The following is a 19,614-nucleotide window of genomic DNA, read 5'->3' as shown; positions in this document are numbered from 1 at the left end:
CGGGACAGGGTGAGAAAGCAGGTCCCAAATGTACCTCAGCTGGAACAGAAATCAAACCCATGCTGTTAGCATCATTCTGAATCACACACTAGCCATCTGAGCTAACTGACTGAGCTATTTCTTATATTCTCCAGTCTAGTAGTAATATAGAGGTCTGTTATATCTGAGGAAAAATAACTGACTATTTTGCCTTGAGGAATTGAGTATTTCATAGATTATTGTATGATCATTGCTGAATATAAAGGAAAATATAGAATTTTAAAAATAATAATCTATAGTTTTGAAGCACAGAACTTCAGAGTATTTATACCTTTTGGTACAATGGTATTTGTAAATAGTTTGTGATCTCTGTAAACCTTCTTTAGACTGCAAGGCCGAGAAATTTGGAAAAAATAGTCTTGCAGTGGAGGCCTCAAATGGTACACATTGGTTGTTAGTTCCCAGTACCAAGATCAAATAACTCTACACCAACTGCTCTGTATGGCTCTGTACAACCCCATGTGTCGAATTAACCTATGTACTCATTGGGAAGCTGCATTTTTGGTTGGGTAATCTTTGTGGCATGGTCTGTACTGTGCTATGATTTTTAGAGTAATACCCTTTTTTTGGTCTTGTTCTTCCTACAGGCTATAAAGAACACAATACAAGATTTTAATCAGAAGAATGAAACATTCAGATCCGCAATAGCTAAGGAAAGAGAGGAACAGAGTTTGGAAGTTTCGGTAAATTCCGCTATATTCTGTAATTCACTGCGCATGTCATTTGAACTTTTATGCCAAATTGTTTGGGATCTTTTGCAAAACGGCGAAGTGCGGGTAAAATCACAGAACACAATCGCCCCAGAGAGAATCACATTTCCCAATTCTCTCCAGATTTTCCGCCCACGTCGCTGTTCTCTCATAGTAAACGTAGGCTGAAAATCACACCGCACCCCCCCCATAGTTTTTATACCTTTAATGAGTCTCAAGACAAATCTTGAGAAACCAAAATGCTGATTAAATGGCACTGAGGGGAGGTTAGGTTTATAAACAATATGTATAAATGTTCATGCACTGTTTGACTGGTACTGCCACCTCTTTGTTTCAAATGACCTTTTTCTTCTTTCTCCATCTATCTAAAGTCTGCAGAACTGGGAATGAGAGCACCAAGATGGATTCGTGACAATGAAGTTACTTTATGTATGAAATGTAAGGAACCCTTCAATGCACTGACCAGGCGGAGACATCATTGCCGTGCTTGTGGATACGTAAGTGGAATGGGTGATTCAAAGTGCTTGCATATATGTTTGTAACTGTTGGATCTGTCGATACCTGCAGTAAGTTGGAAAATGCACTGCTCACCCAACATGGGCGACACGGTTAGCATTGCTGCCTCACGGTACCAAGGACTCAGGTTCAATTCCCGCCTTGAGTGACTGTGTGGAGTTTGCACGTTCTCCGTGTGTCTGTGTGGGTTTCCTCCGGATGATCCAGTTTCCTCCCACAAGCCAAAGATGTGCAGGTTAGGAGTATTGACGATGTTAAGTTGCCCTTTAGTTCCCAAGATGAGTAGGTTAGATGGATTATGTGTGGGGTTACAGGGATAGGGTGGGTGAGAGGGCCTGGGTAAGATACTCTGTCAGAGAATTGGTGCAGACTCGATGGGCTGAATGGCCTCTTCTACATTGTAGGCATTCTATCATCCTATGTACATTCAAGCTGATCCAATTTTAATTTGATTCTAGAAATTATTTATCTTTGGCTCAATATCATAAGGATCAAAAGATCATCCCCGCGGATCCCCTATATTCCACCCCTATGGGCTAAGAACAGACAAAATAGAGGTCGACCCCCTCAAGCTTGCTCTTTTGTTCAATAAGACCAAGGCTGAACTTATACATCAATTCCACTTTCTTGACCAGTCTCTTCATTATTGGGTTTTTGAACAGTAAGTGAATCAATCAATCTCAGTCTTGAACATATTCAGTAATTAAGCTCCAACAGCCTTCTTGAGCAAAAAATTCTAAAGATTAACAATCCTTTGAAGAAATGTCTCATCTCAGTCCTAACTGGCCTTATCCTGAGACTATGAACCTCAGTTCTAGACTATAGCCAGTGATAACCACCTCTCAGCATCTGGCCTCTCAAGTCCTCTCAGAATATGTGGGTGCAAAATTGGACACAGTATCCCTGGAGCGGTCTCTACAGAAGTAAAAGTGATTATAGTTTCCTTTGTGTCTTGCGTTGTTATTATTATCATTGTCATTACTACATTATCACTACCCCATCTGTCCCCTTCAAGTCCTTGAATTCAAAGGTTCAGGTGGTCTGGAAGCCTGCTAGCCCTTCCATATCTTATTTACACTACTATTGATGGAATGGGAAGCTCTGTCACTGCTGGTTCTCTCAATTGATTGGAGGTTGTTATGGCATCTGGGTATCTTTTCATCCTTTTCTTCCATTCTTTCGTATTTAACCACTCTTGGTTGGTGAGCTGGTCAGAGGTTGCCGCTCTAACTCATTTCCTGCATGATGGATGAACATTGTGCTCAACTCCTTGTCACTTTTCTTCGCTTCATAGAATCCCTACAGTGCAGAAGGAGGCCATTCGGCCCACTGAGCTAGCACTGACCACAATCCCACCCAGCCCTATTCCCACATAACCTCCACATATTTACCCTGCTAATCCCCTTGATACTAGGGTCAATTTAGCATGGCCAATCAACCTAACCTGCACACCTTTGGACTATGGGAGGAAACCGGAGCACCCAGAGGAAACCCACGCAGAGCCGGGGAGAATGTGCAAACTCCACGCAGTGACCCGGGTCCCTGGCTTCTTCTATCATCATGTGGATCATCGCAACATTTATGCACAATTACGGTTCAAAAATGGAATTCTCATTCCCATTGGTTTCACAGTTCTACCCAAATTCTTGAGTACTACTTTTCCAGTTGTTTTTCGAGCTTGTGCACCTTTTCATTCAGCTCAGCTACCTACTCTAGTCTTTGTTTCAGAATTATCTGTGGAACTCTTGTGTAAGTTTGACAACCTCACCTAGGTGTTCAGCTCTATTCGGAATCTTTCCTCCATGCTCACTGACTGCTCTTTGGGCTTTTTCAATTCAGTCATTGGATAATCAATCTATTTAGTAGAATTTTCTTACCGGGCTTTCAAAGTAAAAGATAGGAACTGGCTCCATGTTTGCTGGTACACTGCCCAATACTCAACTGACCTTGTGTACAGGTCATGTCTCTTGCATCACTGTGTGGGTGGTACTGTATCCAGGCCCACATTAACCCTTTTACTACAGTGAGCCACCTGCTCCCATTCCTTTCAGAGACCGTCATGCCCCCCCTGCAGAAACAGGACCTCCTCCTGTCCGCCTCCATAACTAAGGCTATCAGAACCATTAGTGTATCTAGGAACCTTTTTTGTTTTAATTTAATTTTTTTCCCCAAATTGTGCAACTCCTACCTGCAGGATTCAGCAACTCCCTCCCACTGAGTGTAACTCCCCTTTAAGAGCTGCAGACTGTCTTTAAGAGAAGCAGCCTGCTTGAACTGTGGCAGGTAAGGACATGCTCCGTGGTTCCTGCTGAGCATTTAAGTGGTTAACAGTGCCCCACTTGGACCTTTCAAATGCTACGATCAAGGAGGCAGTATCAAATTTGTATGCTGCCTGCCTCAATGGCAATGAACGCAGGCAAGTCACATTTAAAAATGTGCCATGACAAATTTGTAGCCCTAGATATTTTAACGAGTATTCTCCCATTCTTCTAAACCCTACAGAATATAGATTCAACTCGCTCTCCCTTTCTAGGACAACCCTCTCCATCCAAGAAATCAATCAATCTAATGATCAGCTGCTCCTCACCACATTGTGACAATGGTTAGGAACAAGTGGTGAAAGAAACATCTAATGCAGCTTTCTTAAAAGAGCTGTGCACTCAACACAGACCACAATAATGGCCGAATGATGTCAGTAGAAGCTGAGGAAGTAGGATGGATGTAAATTGACAATCAGTTTGTGGCCAGTAATAGCAAATCAAGAGATACACAAAAAAACTATTAAAAATTAAAATAATACATTTCATGTTTAAAAGATTGCACTTACCTGTTACTTTGTCATCTATAGGTTGCAGCTGCTGCTGTTTTTGCTGCTACGAACCTGCTGTTATTTATCTTCATCAGGCTGGCTGGTGAACAGGAGGCTACATAAATAATGGCGTTTTCAGCACCGTCTGTCCCATCTGTTTAAATGTGTCTTGTCTTCTTTTTTTAGGTTGTATGCTGGAAGTGTTCTGATTACAAAGCAAGCCTAGCATATGACAGCAACAAGCTCTGCAAAGTGTGTAAAGATTGTTATATCGTAATAACAGGAAAAACTGACAGTGAGGAGAAGGACGATAAAAAGAAGAAAGGAATTCTTGAGGTAGGAGCTATAAATTTTTTTTTAAAGTGTGACAGGATGTGTGCGTGCAGCTCGTTTCCTGCTATTAAAAAAATGAGTACTATGGGATGTACCACATGTACATTTAAATTAAACAAATCAGACTTGTAGATATCATCTCTTTTAATGTTTTGGTACACAAAATAAAGGCTAATTTCACTGAGTGTTGTCATCCGTGATTTTCTTTGAGTCATTCATGGGATATGGGCATTGCTGACAGTTATTGCCTTTGAAGAGGTAGTGAGTTGCTTTCTTGAATACAATTGAATAATTACTAAGCCACCGTGGGCGGCACGGTAGCACAGTGGTTAGCACTGCTGCTTCACAGCTCCAGGGACCTGGGTTCGATTCCCGGCTTGGGTCACTGTCTGTGTGGAGTTTGCACATTCTCCTTGTGTCTGCGTGGGTTTCCTCCGGGTGCTCCGTTTTCGTCCCACAGTCCAAAGATGTGCGGGTTAGGTTGATTGGCCAGGTTAAAAATTGTTCCTTAGAGTCCTGAGATGCGTAGGTTAGAGGGGTTAGCGGGTAAATATATGTGGGGGTAGGGCCTGGGTGGGATTGTGGTTGGGGCAGACTCGATGGGCCGAATGGCCTCCTTCTGCACTGTAGGGTTTCTGTGATTCTGTGATATCTCAGAGGGCAGTTAAGAGCCAGCCACATTGCTGTGGACCTGGAGTCACATGTAGGCCAGACCAGGTAAGGATGGCAGATTTCCTTCCCTAAAGAACATGAGTGAACCAGATTGTTTTTCTTTTAATTGACATCCTGGTGGATTCGTGGTCACCATTATTGATAGCAACTTTTCATTCCAGGTTTAATTAATTGAATTTAAATCCTCCAGTTACCAGGGTGAGATTTGAACTAATCTCCAGATCATTAGTTCAGGTCTCTGGATTACTAAGTCAGTAACATAATGGCTGGAACTCTACCACCTCATCCGCCACAGAATTGGTACTGGCGAGGGTCCGATAATGGAAATCTCCATTGATCTCGGGCAGGAATTTCCAGTCTCACCCGAGCGAGGCCATAAAATTCTGCCCTGCTACAATACAGGGGCCATCGATGCTTTTGTCACCATTTATTTATTAATGATAATTGCACCTTGTTTCATGGATCGAATGAATTAAATCTTCTTTTTGAAGTTTGTCCATCCTTCTGCTTTTCAGATTGAGGCTGCTGAGGTCTCAGAAAATTGCATCATCTGTGACTTTCTTCACTATCTGGAGAAACCTGCCAAGCCCTGGCAGAAAGTCTGGTGTGTGGTGCCCAAGAATGAGGGATTGGTTCTTTATATGTATGGAGCACCTCAGGTATGAATTTTGATCCTTAAGAAATAATGTTGTTAACTGTGCTAACCTGCAGGCTTTTACCAGTGCTCCCGGCTACAGTCCATATTAGCGGAGAAGTACCTTGTGAAAGGGTTAGGTGTGTGCATAATTTTGGCTCCTTTTTGTGTTCAGGTGTTCAAGGACGGCACGGTGGCACAGTGGTTAACACTTCTGCCTCGCAACGTCAGGGACCTGGGTTCGATTCCCGGCTTGGGTCACTGTGTGGAATTTGCACATTCTCCCCATGTCTGCGTGGGTTTCCTCTGGGTGCTCCGGTTTCCTCCCACAGTCCAAAGATGTGCGGGTTATGTGGATTGGCCATGCTAAAATTGCCCGTTAGTGTTAGGGAGACTAGCTAGGGTAAATGCATAGGGTTATGGGGATAGGGCCTGGGTGGGATTGTGGTTGGTGCAGACACAATGGGCTGAATGGCCTCCTTCCACACTGTAGGATTCTTGGCCACCACCTTGAGGGTGATTTGGTCAATAAGGCCTGGGAATAGGTCACCTATCTACTCATTCTCTTATAGAATTGTACACTTTAAATTCCAGCGAACAATTAATGATATGCAGGATGTTTACATGGAAGACAGGTGCTGAAAATAGTTAAAATTATAATTGAGCATTTTAGATTTGTTTTTGGTTCAGGTTCAGTGTTTACGGTCCAGTAAATAAATATATGGGGACGATTTTTCAGCCGTGTTGCAGCTGGCGCAGATCCTGCTATGTTGGGAAAATACCGGGAGAGCCCTGAAACGGGATTTGCACCGGGTGCCAAACAGTTCATAATGTCCCCGGGCTGCCCCAGTAGATGTAATCCGTGAACCTGATTACCATTCATTAACATAGATTTCCATATGCAAAATCGGCTTGATGCCAAATCTTCCGGGAATGTGAAATATTCCCAACCGTTGGCGTGACGTGGCACTGGCGGGAATCACTACTGGTCTCCACAAATGAAGATCAGACATGATGACCATGCCAGAGGGCTTGGAGGCCATTATAGCCCCGGGTGGTTGGGGACATGGCTGGGTATTGCCCTGATGCTGCCCCCTGGAATTCTGGCACTGCCAAGGGGGTGGGGCATGAAGGAGGTAGGGCATGAAGAGGTACCCATTGAAAAGGCCAAGATGTCCCATGGGGAGTGGGGGAAGTGGTGGGAGGAGGGAAGATAAGGCCAGTGATCAATAATTTTCAGGGGAGGGTTATGGCGTAGATAAGACCATCAAAGAGGAGGGGGTCCTAGTATCCATGGTGTGGGGGGGGAGTGGTCTTAACTCGTACAAAATTCGCCCATCCCTCCCAAACACTAAGTGCAGGAAGATTGCCTGGCTGGCGTGAATTGCATTGGTTTCCTCACCCAAAATTACACTTGGGAAAATGCCCCCGTGGTATCTAAATGTTTAGTCGTACTGGAGTTTTCTATCCATGTAGGTTATGACATGTACCATCATGTTCTACAGACCTGTAGCAGCGAGCTTCATAACATTTTTTTCCACAGGTAAAATGGGAAACTTTTGACTTTAACTTTGCATGCTGAAAACTTGCTCAGGGTGATCTTACCAAAGTGCCAAACGAGCGTGAAAACGGGAGAGAATCGGCTCATTTTTTTGGCGAGCTCTCAGACACAATCTTATGCCACTTAGTGCAAAAAAAAGAGGCAAAGTGTGATTCATGCCAGTACAGGGAGTGGACAGAATCTATTCTCACCGGCAAGCTGGCTCTGACAGCTAGAGGACATCATTGCGCATGTGCCTTGATTTCTCAGTGTGAACACTGAGAGACTTATCATCCCCCACTCCCCCACCCCGATATTGCTATTGCCCTCCCACACTGCCAGACACTACCCCCTCCAGTCGCTGGCCTCCTTGGCCAATCACTGGCCTTCCCAGCTGATTGCCATACTGATCACTGATTCACCCCCCACTGATTGCTGCTCCAATATCCCCCAGCTGAACGCCGCTCTGATAACCAAACCCCCCAGCTGATCACCGCTTCGGCCGATCTCCTATTGCAGTGAGCAGGTGGTGAGGGACCATATGTGATCCTTGCCAGTGAGGACCTTCACCAGCAAGGCCCTTAAGGCAAATGAGCCTGGACAAATCCCAGGCTCACAAATAATATTTAAATTAATATTTAAATATTATGAGCCTCAAAAGGGTAAGGGTTTATTTGCACACACTCAAAACGGGGGAGGAGGGTCACAACATTGCTTCCGTGCTCAGACAGTAAAGAGAGGGATATTTACAAAGAGTGATTTAAAGTACAGAGACCTGAGAAAAAGGAAATATTGATTCACGTGGGTTCCAGAGACCATTTCTAACGAGAGGATCTAACCATCGCCCCTTGACATTAACGGCATTACCATCACTGAATCCCCCTCCATCGACATCCTGGGGGCTACCATTGATCAGAAACTGAATGGACTAGCCACAATCAATACTGCAACGACAAGAGCAAATCAGAGGCTAGAATCCTGTGGCAAGTTAATCACCTCCTGACTCCCCAATGTCTGTCCACCAACTACAAGGCAGAAGTCAGGAGTGTGATGGAATATTTTCCCCTTGCCTGGATTAGTGCAGCTCCAGCAACACTCGAGAAGCTTGGCCACACCACATGGACTGCAAGCATTCAAGAAGGCAGCTTACCATTACTTTTTCAGGACAAAGCAGCCACTTGATTGGCACCCCATCCACCACCTTCAATTTTCACTCCATCCTGTTATTGACTCGAGAACAGCTTCTTCCCTGCTGCCATTACATTTTGAATGATCCTATCACACATATTAAGCTGATCTTTCTCCTTATCCTATCAGTAACTGCAATGCTATATTCTGCACCTTATCCTTTTCCCCTATCTACCCTATGGACAGTCTGTTTTGTCTGTATGGCAAGAAACAATACCATACAATGTATCCCAATACATGTGACAGTAAATCAATTCAATCCACTATCAATGCCCAGTGGCAGCAGTGTGTACCATACACAAGATGCACTGCAGCAACTCACCAAGGCTTCTTTGACAGCACCTTCCAAACCCACGACCTCTACCACCGAGAAGAACAAGGGCAGCCAATGCATGGGAACACCAGGAATCGCTAGTTCCCTTCCAAGCCACACACCATCCTAACTTGGAAATATATTACTGTTCCTTCACTGCCATTGGGTCAAACTCCTGTAACTTCCTTGCTAACAGCACATGGACTGCAACTTTTCAAGCAAGCAGCTTACCATCACTTTCTCACTGGCAATTAGGGATGGAAATAATTGCTGGACTAGCCCACGATGCTCACATCCATGAAAGAAGTTTAAAAATTCAGTTCAGTGAATCCCACCTGTTTAATACACAGAGATTAGGAGGTATTTTGGTTGCTCTGCATATTGAAGTTGTGAACACTTTGGAGTGTTGTGTGCCTTCTTCCACATTGCTGTCTAAAAACAGAGCAGCAGCATGACCAATGTCATATATGGAACAGAAGCACTGACGTACCACTGAGTTCCCATCCAAGCTCATTTTTATGCAGACCCGGGTGCGATTCTCCCTAAAAAAAAATTCTAAGTGCCAAATTTGTGTAAAAACGTGAGTCACTCCCGCTTTTGTTTTTAGTGGGATTTTCAAAATGAATCTCCCACACTCTGCATCACAGAGTGCCTCGGAAACATTCACGCTGAAAATCTGGGAGTGGGCCTATTCCCCCAGGAGAGGCCGGCAGCATCGTGCTGTGCGGGCCATTGCGCATGGGCCCATCTGCCATAGCGGAGATCGGTGCATGCACAGCAGTCCTGCACTGCTGGCCTCCCGATTGCTGGCCTCCCGATTGCTGGCCTCCCGATTGCTGGCCAGCTCAATCACTGGCCAGCCACACGACTCCACATCGCTCATCGCTGGCTTACTGATTTCCACCCCACACCCCCAATCACTGGCCTCCCAGACCTCTCTGGACCAGCCCCGATCTCCTCGACACCCCCCCCCCCACCGCCCACTCCCCAGATGGCCAGTCTCCGACCACCCCTTCCTCCCTCTGCCCACAATACACCAATCACTATGCAGAGTAGCAGTGGGAACTCAAACCCCCAGCCCCACCGTTCACTCCCATAGGGCCCATCCCCTCTGGCCCTGCCCCCTTGGCACTGCCCAATGCCCCCTTGGGCAGGGCCAGGCTGGCACTACCAGGCTGGCAAAGCCGAAGGGGTACCCCCCTCGCACAGGGGAGGCCTCCATGGCCTCCCTTCACTCCAATGGGATCGATTGCCAGTTCCCTGTTAGTGGGGAGTTGCTGTAAACCCCACTGGAGTGCACCACTCCTAGTTTGGGCGGAGGGGGGGGGGGTTTGGGAAGAGGTTAGTGGGCCCAGAGACCTCAATCCCAAGCCCGCTAATGGGATTTAAATCAGCTCTGTGCCAATTTCCAGCACGGAGCTGACAACTCCAGAAATCCTGTCACTGGAGACGCGCGGAGGCCATGGTGCTCAGCAGGGAGCCCACTAAACTGCCTCTGCTGATCCTCCCGGCCCATTGAGCTGCTCCAAGCTGCCATTAAAAACAGACAAGTATGCCAGATGAGGCAATTAAGACTACAAAAATCTGAGAGGATGAAATATTATAACTGGCAACTCTAATCTTGGTAAACATAAATATTCCCCCAAAAGATAACTCTTCAAGTCACCGGCATTTGATTGTATAAAAGGTTTTTCAATTATTGTGTAGTCAAGTTAACATATTAATCCTTTGGAATTCCAATTCACTAAATGATTTGCTTTCTTTCTTGCCCCCTTTCTAGGATGTGAAGGCACTGGCCACTATTCCTCTTCTTGGCTACATGATAGAAGACAATCCAAAGGGCGTTGATGGCTCTCATGTCTTTAGACTTAAACAGTCAAGATTCATCCATACTTTTGCTGCAGACTCTAATGATCAGAAACAGCAATGGCTCAGAATCATCAACAAGGCTGCAAAGGGAGAAACGCCCACCGACAATGAAGATCTTGGTAGCGATGACTCCTCTACGTGTGGTGACTAAGCAACCAGTGTGAGGCAGACCAAGCTATCAACAGCTGACATAAGAGGGTCCAAAGCCACTTAATGACAATTTCCAAAGCATGGGAGATAGTTCACATGCAGAAATAAATCAAATCCATTCTTTGAAATGAAATATCTGTGCTCACCCTATCTGTGGCCCTCTTTACCCTGAACTAAATCTGCAGCAACCACAAACTATGTTTGCTCAGTCATTTTTGAAATGGTTCACTCCAACAAACCTCAAATATCCTGGAATCCCTAAAGTGTCCAACATCAATATAACATCTAATACAGAAAAGAACTGGGTAATTAAAGAAGGTTTAAATTGTGGTGATCTCATTACAAATTCCTTCTCTGGACGCTGTTAGTTGAAGAAGTAAAGTTGTATACAAGATATTTCTCAATAATTTACAGGATTGATATTTATGGAATCTGAAGTTGTGATTTATATCCTTGTCTCACAGAAAAGCATCAATGTAAGTTCTTTAGAGACTATTGCTTTTTGTGTTTAATCACGGTTCCTCTAATCTTCTAAAATATATTGATCTTGTGTTATAACATTGGCAAAGATTTGGTGTAATATTGTTGTATTTATTAAAGCTGCAGTATCCCTTCTTTTCCTTCACCAATGTAAAAGTTAGAGGTAGACTTCAGAATCAAAGAATTCACAGTTATTTGTGTGCATGGGGTAGTTTATTTATTAGGAAATACAGTGAAAGTTTAAACATGAAATGTAAAATAATCAAAGGAAGTGGACCGGAGCCACAATAAAAACTGCACTACAGAATGGCAAGAATCATCATCATGCAAAGAGCAGGTTAACCTTATGCTTCCTGTACAATGAGTTGAACAAAATGAGTCCCTGCCCTCAGCTAAACTAAATGGTGCCTCGTGAACTGTTAATTAGAGATTGGATTCACACCCAAAAAGAAGCAGATGACGTATCAATCTTCTTGATTTAGTTTAGCAGCAGTGTCCTAGGAAGTGGACAGTCGCTCATCCTCTCGAACTGTGAATGGCACATGGAGACATCAGAGGCACCTCAAAAGATGGGAGGAAAAGAAAAATCATCTCCAAAATTGAATAAGCAAATAATGGGGCGAAATAATTTGGTTTGTACAGAAGTAGATTTTAATCTCTAGAAAGAGTAGGGTTGAAGATAGAAATCCATTAATGGAAATGGGTCAGATAATATGACAAACAATGACCCAAATAAATGTAATGAAACAGTTTAAAATTCATTAATGCCTTTAAGTTCTTTCTATCAATTTGTAAATATGTACAAATTCCAACTCTATAACTTTTCGGTAAAATGGTGATATGTGATCGTTTTAAGCATTTTGATATGAAACCATAACACAAGATTCTCACTAAAATGCATGATTTTCAGTGAAAGTTGGGAGCTGAAAAGTAAATATCTGGTTTTAATGATATTGCAGTGTGGGTTTATGACAAACTATTGGCCTTGATTTGCAATTTTCCTACTTGTCATTCCCTATAAGGTGCATTGTTTTCTTGACATAAATTATAGAAGCTGAAATGACAATCGTGCTTCAGATCACAGTGAAGAAATTGTCAAGCCCACTGTCCAGTCCACTGATCAGCAAAACATGGTTGAGCACGTAGCAAGAATTACAACATGAGCAAGTGTCTGAAGTTGCATTGCATGATTTGGTGACAGAATAGTGGGTAGTGGGTTCTGTAGTAATGTAGTAAGTTAGTGCCTGTCTCCTATACAAGTTATAACTCCAAGAAGGATCAAGAGAAGGGATACTCCAACTTTAATTCAAGTATAGCACTTGTATTCATTTGTGTGGAGCTGGATTTTTTAGGGATTTGTTTTTCATTTAAACGTTTTGAACGTGTAACTAAATGGAATTCAATGACCAAACTCTATCTTACTTCTGGAATTTGTCACCATTTTATGCTAAAATCATGTAGAAGAGACAATATGTGTATTTTTGCAAGGCAACAATGCAACTTCAATGCAAGTTGCAACATCAAGGGAGCAAATTTCTTCCATTTGATGATTAACAAAAGCCAAACATTTCATTTTGATTTTTCCTGCACAGCTGAAGGAAGAATTCTGTTCCCTGAGTCATGAATACATCAAACAAATGAAGTAGTTTGCAAATACTTTTCCTTGTTGATGGTACCCCTTTTAAGCAATATTTCAGTCATATGATACTGCCATTACGCAGAAAAACTGTGAGGAAGCTATCATGGTCTTCTGCTTCCCATTATCATCATGACCCCCCCCCCCACCACAATCACCATCTGTTGTTTGGTGAAGGAGCTTCTATCATAATTTTGTCTAAGATGTCCCACCACTCCTTCAAGCTCAGCACCATTTGGATGTTTCTGTCTATATTTTTTTACCCCAATTCACCATCAATGCACAATAGCAGCAGTGTCTATCATCTACAAGATGCACTGCAGAAACTCATCAAGGCCCCTTAGGCAGCACTTCCCAAACCCATAACCCACTACCACCTAGAAGGACAAGGGCAGCATATATATGGGAAATCTACCACCTGCAAGTTCCCCTTCAGGCCATTCACCAACCTAACTGGAAATATATCGCCATTCCTTCACTGTTGTTGGGTCAAAATCCTGGCACTCCCTTTTCAAGGACAATTAGGGATGGGCAATAAATGCTGGCTTAGCCAGTAAAGCTCACATTTCTTGAACGAATAGAAAAATGCAATCAGCCAATAATACCAGGTCCCATTATGTACAGAGGTTTTAACACTCCATTAGAAACAGAAATTACAACATAGCTGGTTTTAGCTTGATTTCATACAGTAAAGGGAGCACTTTAAAAGGTGATTTTCCTGTTGATCACTTACACTACTCATTGTCCTCATTTACAGTGGAATTAGAAAACGCATACATGACATTTTCCCTTTTATTCCACATTACCAGTTCTGTAGGTGAGTGCTTTGAATTTTAAAACCCACTTGCTCCATATTGCAGGCAATGCCTCTGTAAGGTGTCTGTAGTCACCAATTTGCAGGACTTAATTTTGCAAACTTTTGTTTCAAATGTTGTTCTGTAGGCTTTTTTCTATCACCTGATCTGCAGTCTGCTTAAGTTGTATTAGCAGTTGAATTTTTAGCTCACTTTGTCTGCATCTTGATACTACACTTTTCAGTACAGTTTAAATTGAAAATGATTGAAGAGTTTTGTTAATATTATCAATCACTGGCACAAGAAAAATATGTATATACATTTTGTTTTTAAATTTCCTATCAGTACAGTATTAAAACTGAATTAATACATGCACACTATATTATAGAATTGTTTCATATTTCAATTATTCCGAATGGTGCTATTTGCTATATTGCATGTTCCTGTTACACCCAGGTCAATGTAACCCAGATACTACTATCAGTGGTAATCCATCAGCTGTCATGAAGTGATGAGAGTAAGTTGGTCTTTTCTTTTTCTCTTCTGAGAGGGTCTCAGACTCACCCAAATGATGATCAAGCTCACCTAATGAAGTTTGAACAACAACTTGTCAAATGTTTGAACTGGCTGTCACAATCTTGGGAGTCAAGTGCCTACAACACTTGGATCATTATGCCAGTGAAGATTTTTAGTGCAACTCAAAAATAATTCATAGATGTGGATATAAGATGTACTGTTATAAGGATATATGGTTTCAGTCGCGACACTACCTATGCTGCACAATTAATATTTGCATGCTAAAATTCATAAATGCTTAATTAGATGATGGTATGAAAATTTACTATTTTGGCTATCCTACAAAATGAAACATAGATATGCTCATTTGGTTTTAACCTGCCCGGTATAGATACTCTAGAAAGGAAAAGAGAAATTATAGATCTTTAGTTTCCTCAATGCCAATGAACTTTACTTGTTAAAGTTTTACATATGCAAAGCATTTGTTGAAAATATGGGCTGTTGTACAATGCCAATGCATGTAAAATTTTAAGTATATCTCACAACCTACCTCCAATACCAGGAACAACTGTAACGGTGTCCAATTCTTTCAAACTGGGGTTTCAAAGTGTAAAAGCATTACAAAACGTCTATTAGTAGAATTGAGCAATTTGTCTTGGGAACTCAAGTACAATTTTCTGCTTACACCTCCCACCATCTGTCAACAGTCATGTGTATATAATTGAGACCAGCTAAGCTTGTTTTTTGTGAAATTCTGCTATTATTTTCCAAATATGTCTTTTTTTCAATCATTGGCTTAGAGTGCTTTCCTTGAATTACTCATTTAGTACTGTTCATGAAATACAGAGCAATCAAATAGATATGAAGGTGGGTGTATAATTAAAATGATTGGCTGTACCACAATATTCAAAAATGTTTTTATCTTAACAAATTGCTATTTATCCTTTATTCTTTGGGTATTCCCATAACAGTGCAGTGATCATATATATGAGCACAGCCCCTTCAATAATTTGCAGAAGGTGGTCCTTTCTATTGATTTTTAAAAATAGATATAATTTCCATTAATAAATTCATACAAAGAAAGACTTTCATGTATATATATCTCAATGCATTTTACAGTCAATAAGTGCAATCGCTGATATAACGTTGGAAACATGGCAGCCAGTTTATGCTCCATAGAGAGCAATGGACCGATCAGATAATCTGTTTTTCTTTATGTTGGTTTAGGATAAATACTGGCGAGGCCACTGGGGATAACTCCCTTGCTCTTCTTTAAAATTGTGACATGGGATCTTTTGCATCAACCTAAGCAGTTAGATGGGGATTGGGTTTCTCGTTAGAAAGTCAGCGCCTCCGACAGTGCAGCACAAGCAGTGCTGCACTGGCGTGTCTTAGCTTTGACAAGCAACTAATATAACACTTTAGCTAGTCTGAGATATTATTATCTGATCAATATTCTTATGTATTGGAATTAGTAAAGCTGATTAGTAATGTATGGAATATTATCAGCTAATTTAGTTTAAATTTGCTGTAATCCACTGGTTTTGGTTCCAAATAGATCTCTCTTGCTGTAGATAACTAGCAAAAGGAAGTTGTTGGAGAAGATTCTTAGAGATAGGATGTATGCGCATTTAGAAAGGAATAAACTCATTAACGATAGTCAGCATGGTTTTGTGAGAGGGAGGTCATGCCTCACTAACCTGGTGGAGTTTTTTTGAAGAAGTGACCAGAATGGTTGACGAGGGAAGGGCCGTGGATGTCGTCTATATGGACTTTAGTAAAGCGTTTGACAAAGTCCCTCATGATTGGCTGGTGAAAAAGGTTGGATCTCATGGGATAAAGGGAGAGGTGGCTAGATGGGTGGAGAAGTGGCTTGGTCACAGAAGACAGAGGGTGGTAGTGGAAGGGTCTTTTTCCGGCTGGAGGCCTGTGACTAGTGGTGTTCCGCAGGGCTCTGTATTGGGACCTCTGCTGTTTGTGATTTATATAAACGATCTGGAAGAAGGTGTAACTGGGGTGATCAGTAAGTTTGCAGATGACACAAAATTGGCAGGACTTGCAGATAGTGAGGAGCATTGTCAGAAGCTACAGAAGGATATAGATAGGCTGGAAATTTGGGCAAAGAAATGGCAGATGGAGTTCAATCCTGATGAATGCGAAGTGATGCATTTTGGTAGAAATAATGTAGGGAGGAGCTATACGATAAATGGCAGAACCATAAAGGGTGTAGATACGCAGAGGGACCTGGGTGTGCAAGTCCACAGATCCTTGAAGGTGACGTCACAGGTGGTGAAGAAGGCATATGGCATGCTTGCCTTTATAGGATGGGGCATAGAGTATAAAAGTTGGGGTCTGATGTTGCAGATGTATAGAACATTGGTTCGGCCGCATTTGGAATACTGCGTCCAGTTCTGGTCGCCACACTATCAGAAGGACGTGGAGGCTTTGGAGAGAGTACAGAGGAGGTTTACCAGGATGTTGCCTGGTATGGAGGGGCTTAGTTATGAGGAGAGATTGGGTAAACTGGGGTTGTTCTCCCTGGAAAGACAGAGGATGAGGGGAGATTTAATAGAGGTGTATAAAATTATGAAAGGCATAGATAGGGTGAACGGTGGGAAGCTTTTCCCCAGGTCGGTGGTGACGTTCATGAGGGGTCATAGGTTCAAGGTGAAGGGGGGGAGGTTTAACACAGATATCAGAAGGACATATTTTACACAGAGGGTGGTGGGGGCCTGGAATGCGCTGCCAGGCAAGGTGGTGGAGGCGGACACACTGGGAACGTTTAAGACTTATCTAGATAGCCATATGAACGGAGTGGGAATGGAGGGATACAAAAGAATGGTCTAGTTTGGACCAGGGAGCGGCACGGGCTTGGAGGGCCGAAGGGCCTGTTCCTGTGCTGTATTGTTCTTTGTTAATATTGGCAACTCAATTGGCTTGCCTGTAAACAAAGTGTCAGGTGGGCTTTGTACCTTAAGCTGCAGTTGGTCTCAACATTCTTTTATTGATATGGGAAGAACATGAAAAGTTAAAATGGGAAATCCAAATATTCAAATCACCAAACTCGTGATGCACTTCGAAGGAACCCAGGGCATGTATGCACACACAGGAAAACTTGAATTTTTACACTGAAGTTATGGATTCTGGTTATGTTAACCATTTATACACTCCATAACAAATTTTGTTTTTTAAAAAAATCTTAAGAGTGATATTTAAATTTTCAATAGACCACCAGACCATTTACCTTAACATTGTCCTACTACATTCAGCCAACTGGCCCAGTTCAAATATACTATACCCCACTTCCTGCTTTTATATAGAGCCTCTCTTAAGACAAACCTTAAGCTCAAATCCAGGAGAGAAATTACAAAACACTTCCTCCCCACCACTGCAAACAGTCCAAAGATGTGCGGGTTAGGTTGATTGGCCGTGCTAAAAATTGCCCTTAGTGTCCTGAGATGTGTAGGTTAGAGGGATTAGTGGGTACATATGTAGGGATATGGGGGTAGGGCCTGGGTGGGATTGTGGTCGGTGCAGACTCGATGGGCCGAATGGCCTCTTTCTGTACTGTAGGGTTTCTATGATCTTCTATGACTACTTCATTGAAAGGTTGGTAGAAGTTTAGAATACTCTCCCACAATAAGTAGACGCTAGTTCAATTAATAATTTTAAGTTTGAGATCCATAGATTTTTGCTAGCCAAGGATATTAAGGAATATGGAACTACGGATGGATGGAATTGAGATACAGCTCAGTTATAATCTCACTGGGTGGAATTTTGCAAGTGCTGGCAAGTGAGAAAACCTGCATGCAGCTCTCCAGCTGCACAGCTGAGTTTTCTTTCCAGAATTTTTGGCATTCTGCACACAGAAAATCCAGGAGCATGGTTTCTTCCATTGTGCTGGTGGGGCAAGGCCTGATGGGGCCTGCACCACTGGCTCCACAGAGATTGTGCTGCCATTTTAAAACCAGTTTTAACAATACTTCCTCCCCACCACTGCAAACAGGAAGGACCCCCCTCACCCCACATGCAGCAAGGCAACCCCCCACACATAAGGGGGACCCCGCAATGGGGGTCCCCACAGAGCCAGCCATGGCATTGCCACCCTGGCACTGCCAAGGGGCAGTGGCCCAGGCATTCGCTCTTCCCCCAGGGGCTATACTTGCATTTGCATCCTCAATGGATTCTCCTTGACTACTTTCCGTTTTTCAATACCTGTTGTAAATCTCGTTGATGTATCTGGGGGGAGCATATGGTAGGGAAGCCCTTTAAGTCTATGTTAATATATTTAAATGCGGTTCCTGCCCTTTCTTGACGGGAACTTTGTTATGTCACTGAAAAAGGGTATGGAAATCTGAGAATGGGTTCTCGCCACCTAGATTCTCGTTCCTGCTTTCTTGTGGGATTTTCTGCTGGCATCGCCATTTTTACCTGTGGCGAATGTCGGCAGGCAACCCCCACCATTAATTGCAGAATTGGCTCAAGGGGCTGAATGGCCTATTCCTGTTCTAATGTTGGTATGTATGCAAATGGCATATACTTATTTAGGAAATGGTAAATGCAACCCCAAATTATATCAACTTGAATCTTGCACAAGACAGAACCAAATATAAGATTCCATCAACACACAAACTGTATGCATTAGAAATGTTCATATAACTAACTGGCTCAGTTAAGACACAGCTATTTCTGTGTAATATCTGGCATAGTCAGATAGTGAGTTGACAGACTGCAATTTGGCATGTCAAGCTGATTTGAATAATTATTCATAGCTGTGCTGTTCTTGGGTTTGCACAGGTTGCTCCCCTGCTTTGGGATGAATCTGGCCAGCAGGTTACGTTTAAAGGGTGTGGCTCCTCATACAAACAAATACTATCTGATAATAGTTCCAAATTAATTTTGAAATACGTTGGCTTTTTATAGGAAGAAGACAGTTAAAATTGAAATGAAAGAAAACCCGATGTGGAAGCACATAACCGATACTGTAAAGAAGTCACTGAGAATATAATAATTTACCCTGCTTAATGACGAGCAGAATAAACATGCAATGAGGGTTTGAGGAGGTATGCCACATTTAGCACCTCAAGATACCCTACCAAAGGGCAGCTGTGCACTATTTCTGGCAGCAAATGGTGACTAAACTCAACTTAGTACATTCTGAGAATCAATTGGACATAAATAATATACCTTAGAAAATGGCAAGCTAAGACTACCCAATAGTATCATGTATTGCACAAGTGATTGAGTACTGCATACTGCAGTGTTGACTATTAACATATTCCATATTTACATTGATCCAAGTCAGGCCCTGACACACATGTCTGGCTTTTATTGCATCATGCAAAATATGCTTTTCCATTTCGACATGTTATGATAAAGAACCCACAAATAGAGGCTGACATGTACAATAAAACT

The 19,614-nt window shown here is 42.6% G+C and overlaps 1 protein-coding gene across 5 annotated transcripts in view; it reads left to right on the top strand.

Annotated features, from left to right (window-relative positions):
* LOC144498658 (FYVE, RhoGEF and PH domain-containing protein 4-like) overlaps positions 1 to 14,062 on the top strand; it is a 270,760-nt gene extending 256,698 nt beyond the window's left edge. For all 5 annotated transcript variants that reach the window (XM_078220106.1, XM_078220105.1, XM_078220107.1 and 2 more), the window contains 5 exons: positions 627 to 722; positions 1,121 to 1,246; positions 4,261 to 4,410; positions 5,595 to 5,738; positions 10,535 to 14,062. In XM_078220106.1, the coding sequence (XP_078076232.1) occupies positions 627 to 722; positions 1,121 to 1,246; positions 4,261 to 4,410; positions 5,595 to 5,738; positions 10,535 to 10,774 (756 nt within the window). In that variant the 3' untranslated portion in view covers positions 10,775 to 14,062. The remainder of the gene's footprint in view (positions 1 to 626; positions 723 to 1,120; positions 1,247 to 4,260; positions 4,411 to 5,594; positions 5,739 to 10,534) is intronic.
* The last annotated feature ends 5,552 nt before the right edge of the window (positions 14,063 to 19,614 follow it).

This window comes from Mustelus asterias, chromosome 9 (assembly GCF_964213995.1).
Source record: "Mustelus asterias chromosome 9, sMusAst1.hap1.1, whole genome shotgun sequence".
Classification (NCBI taxonomy): Eukaryota; Metazoa; Chordata; class Chondrichthyes; order Carcharhiniformes; family Triakidae; genus Mustelus; species Mustelus asterias.
Note: the sequence above shows the minus strand (reverse complement) of the source record. Positions and strands in the feature narration are given on the sequence as shown.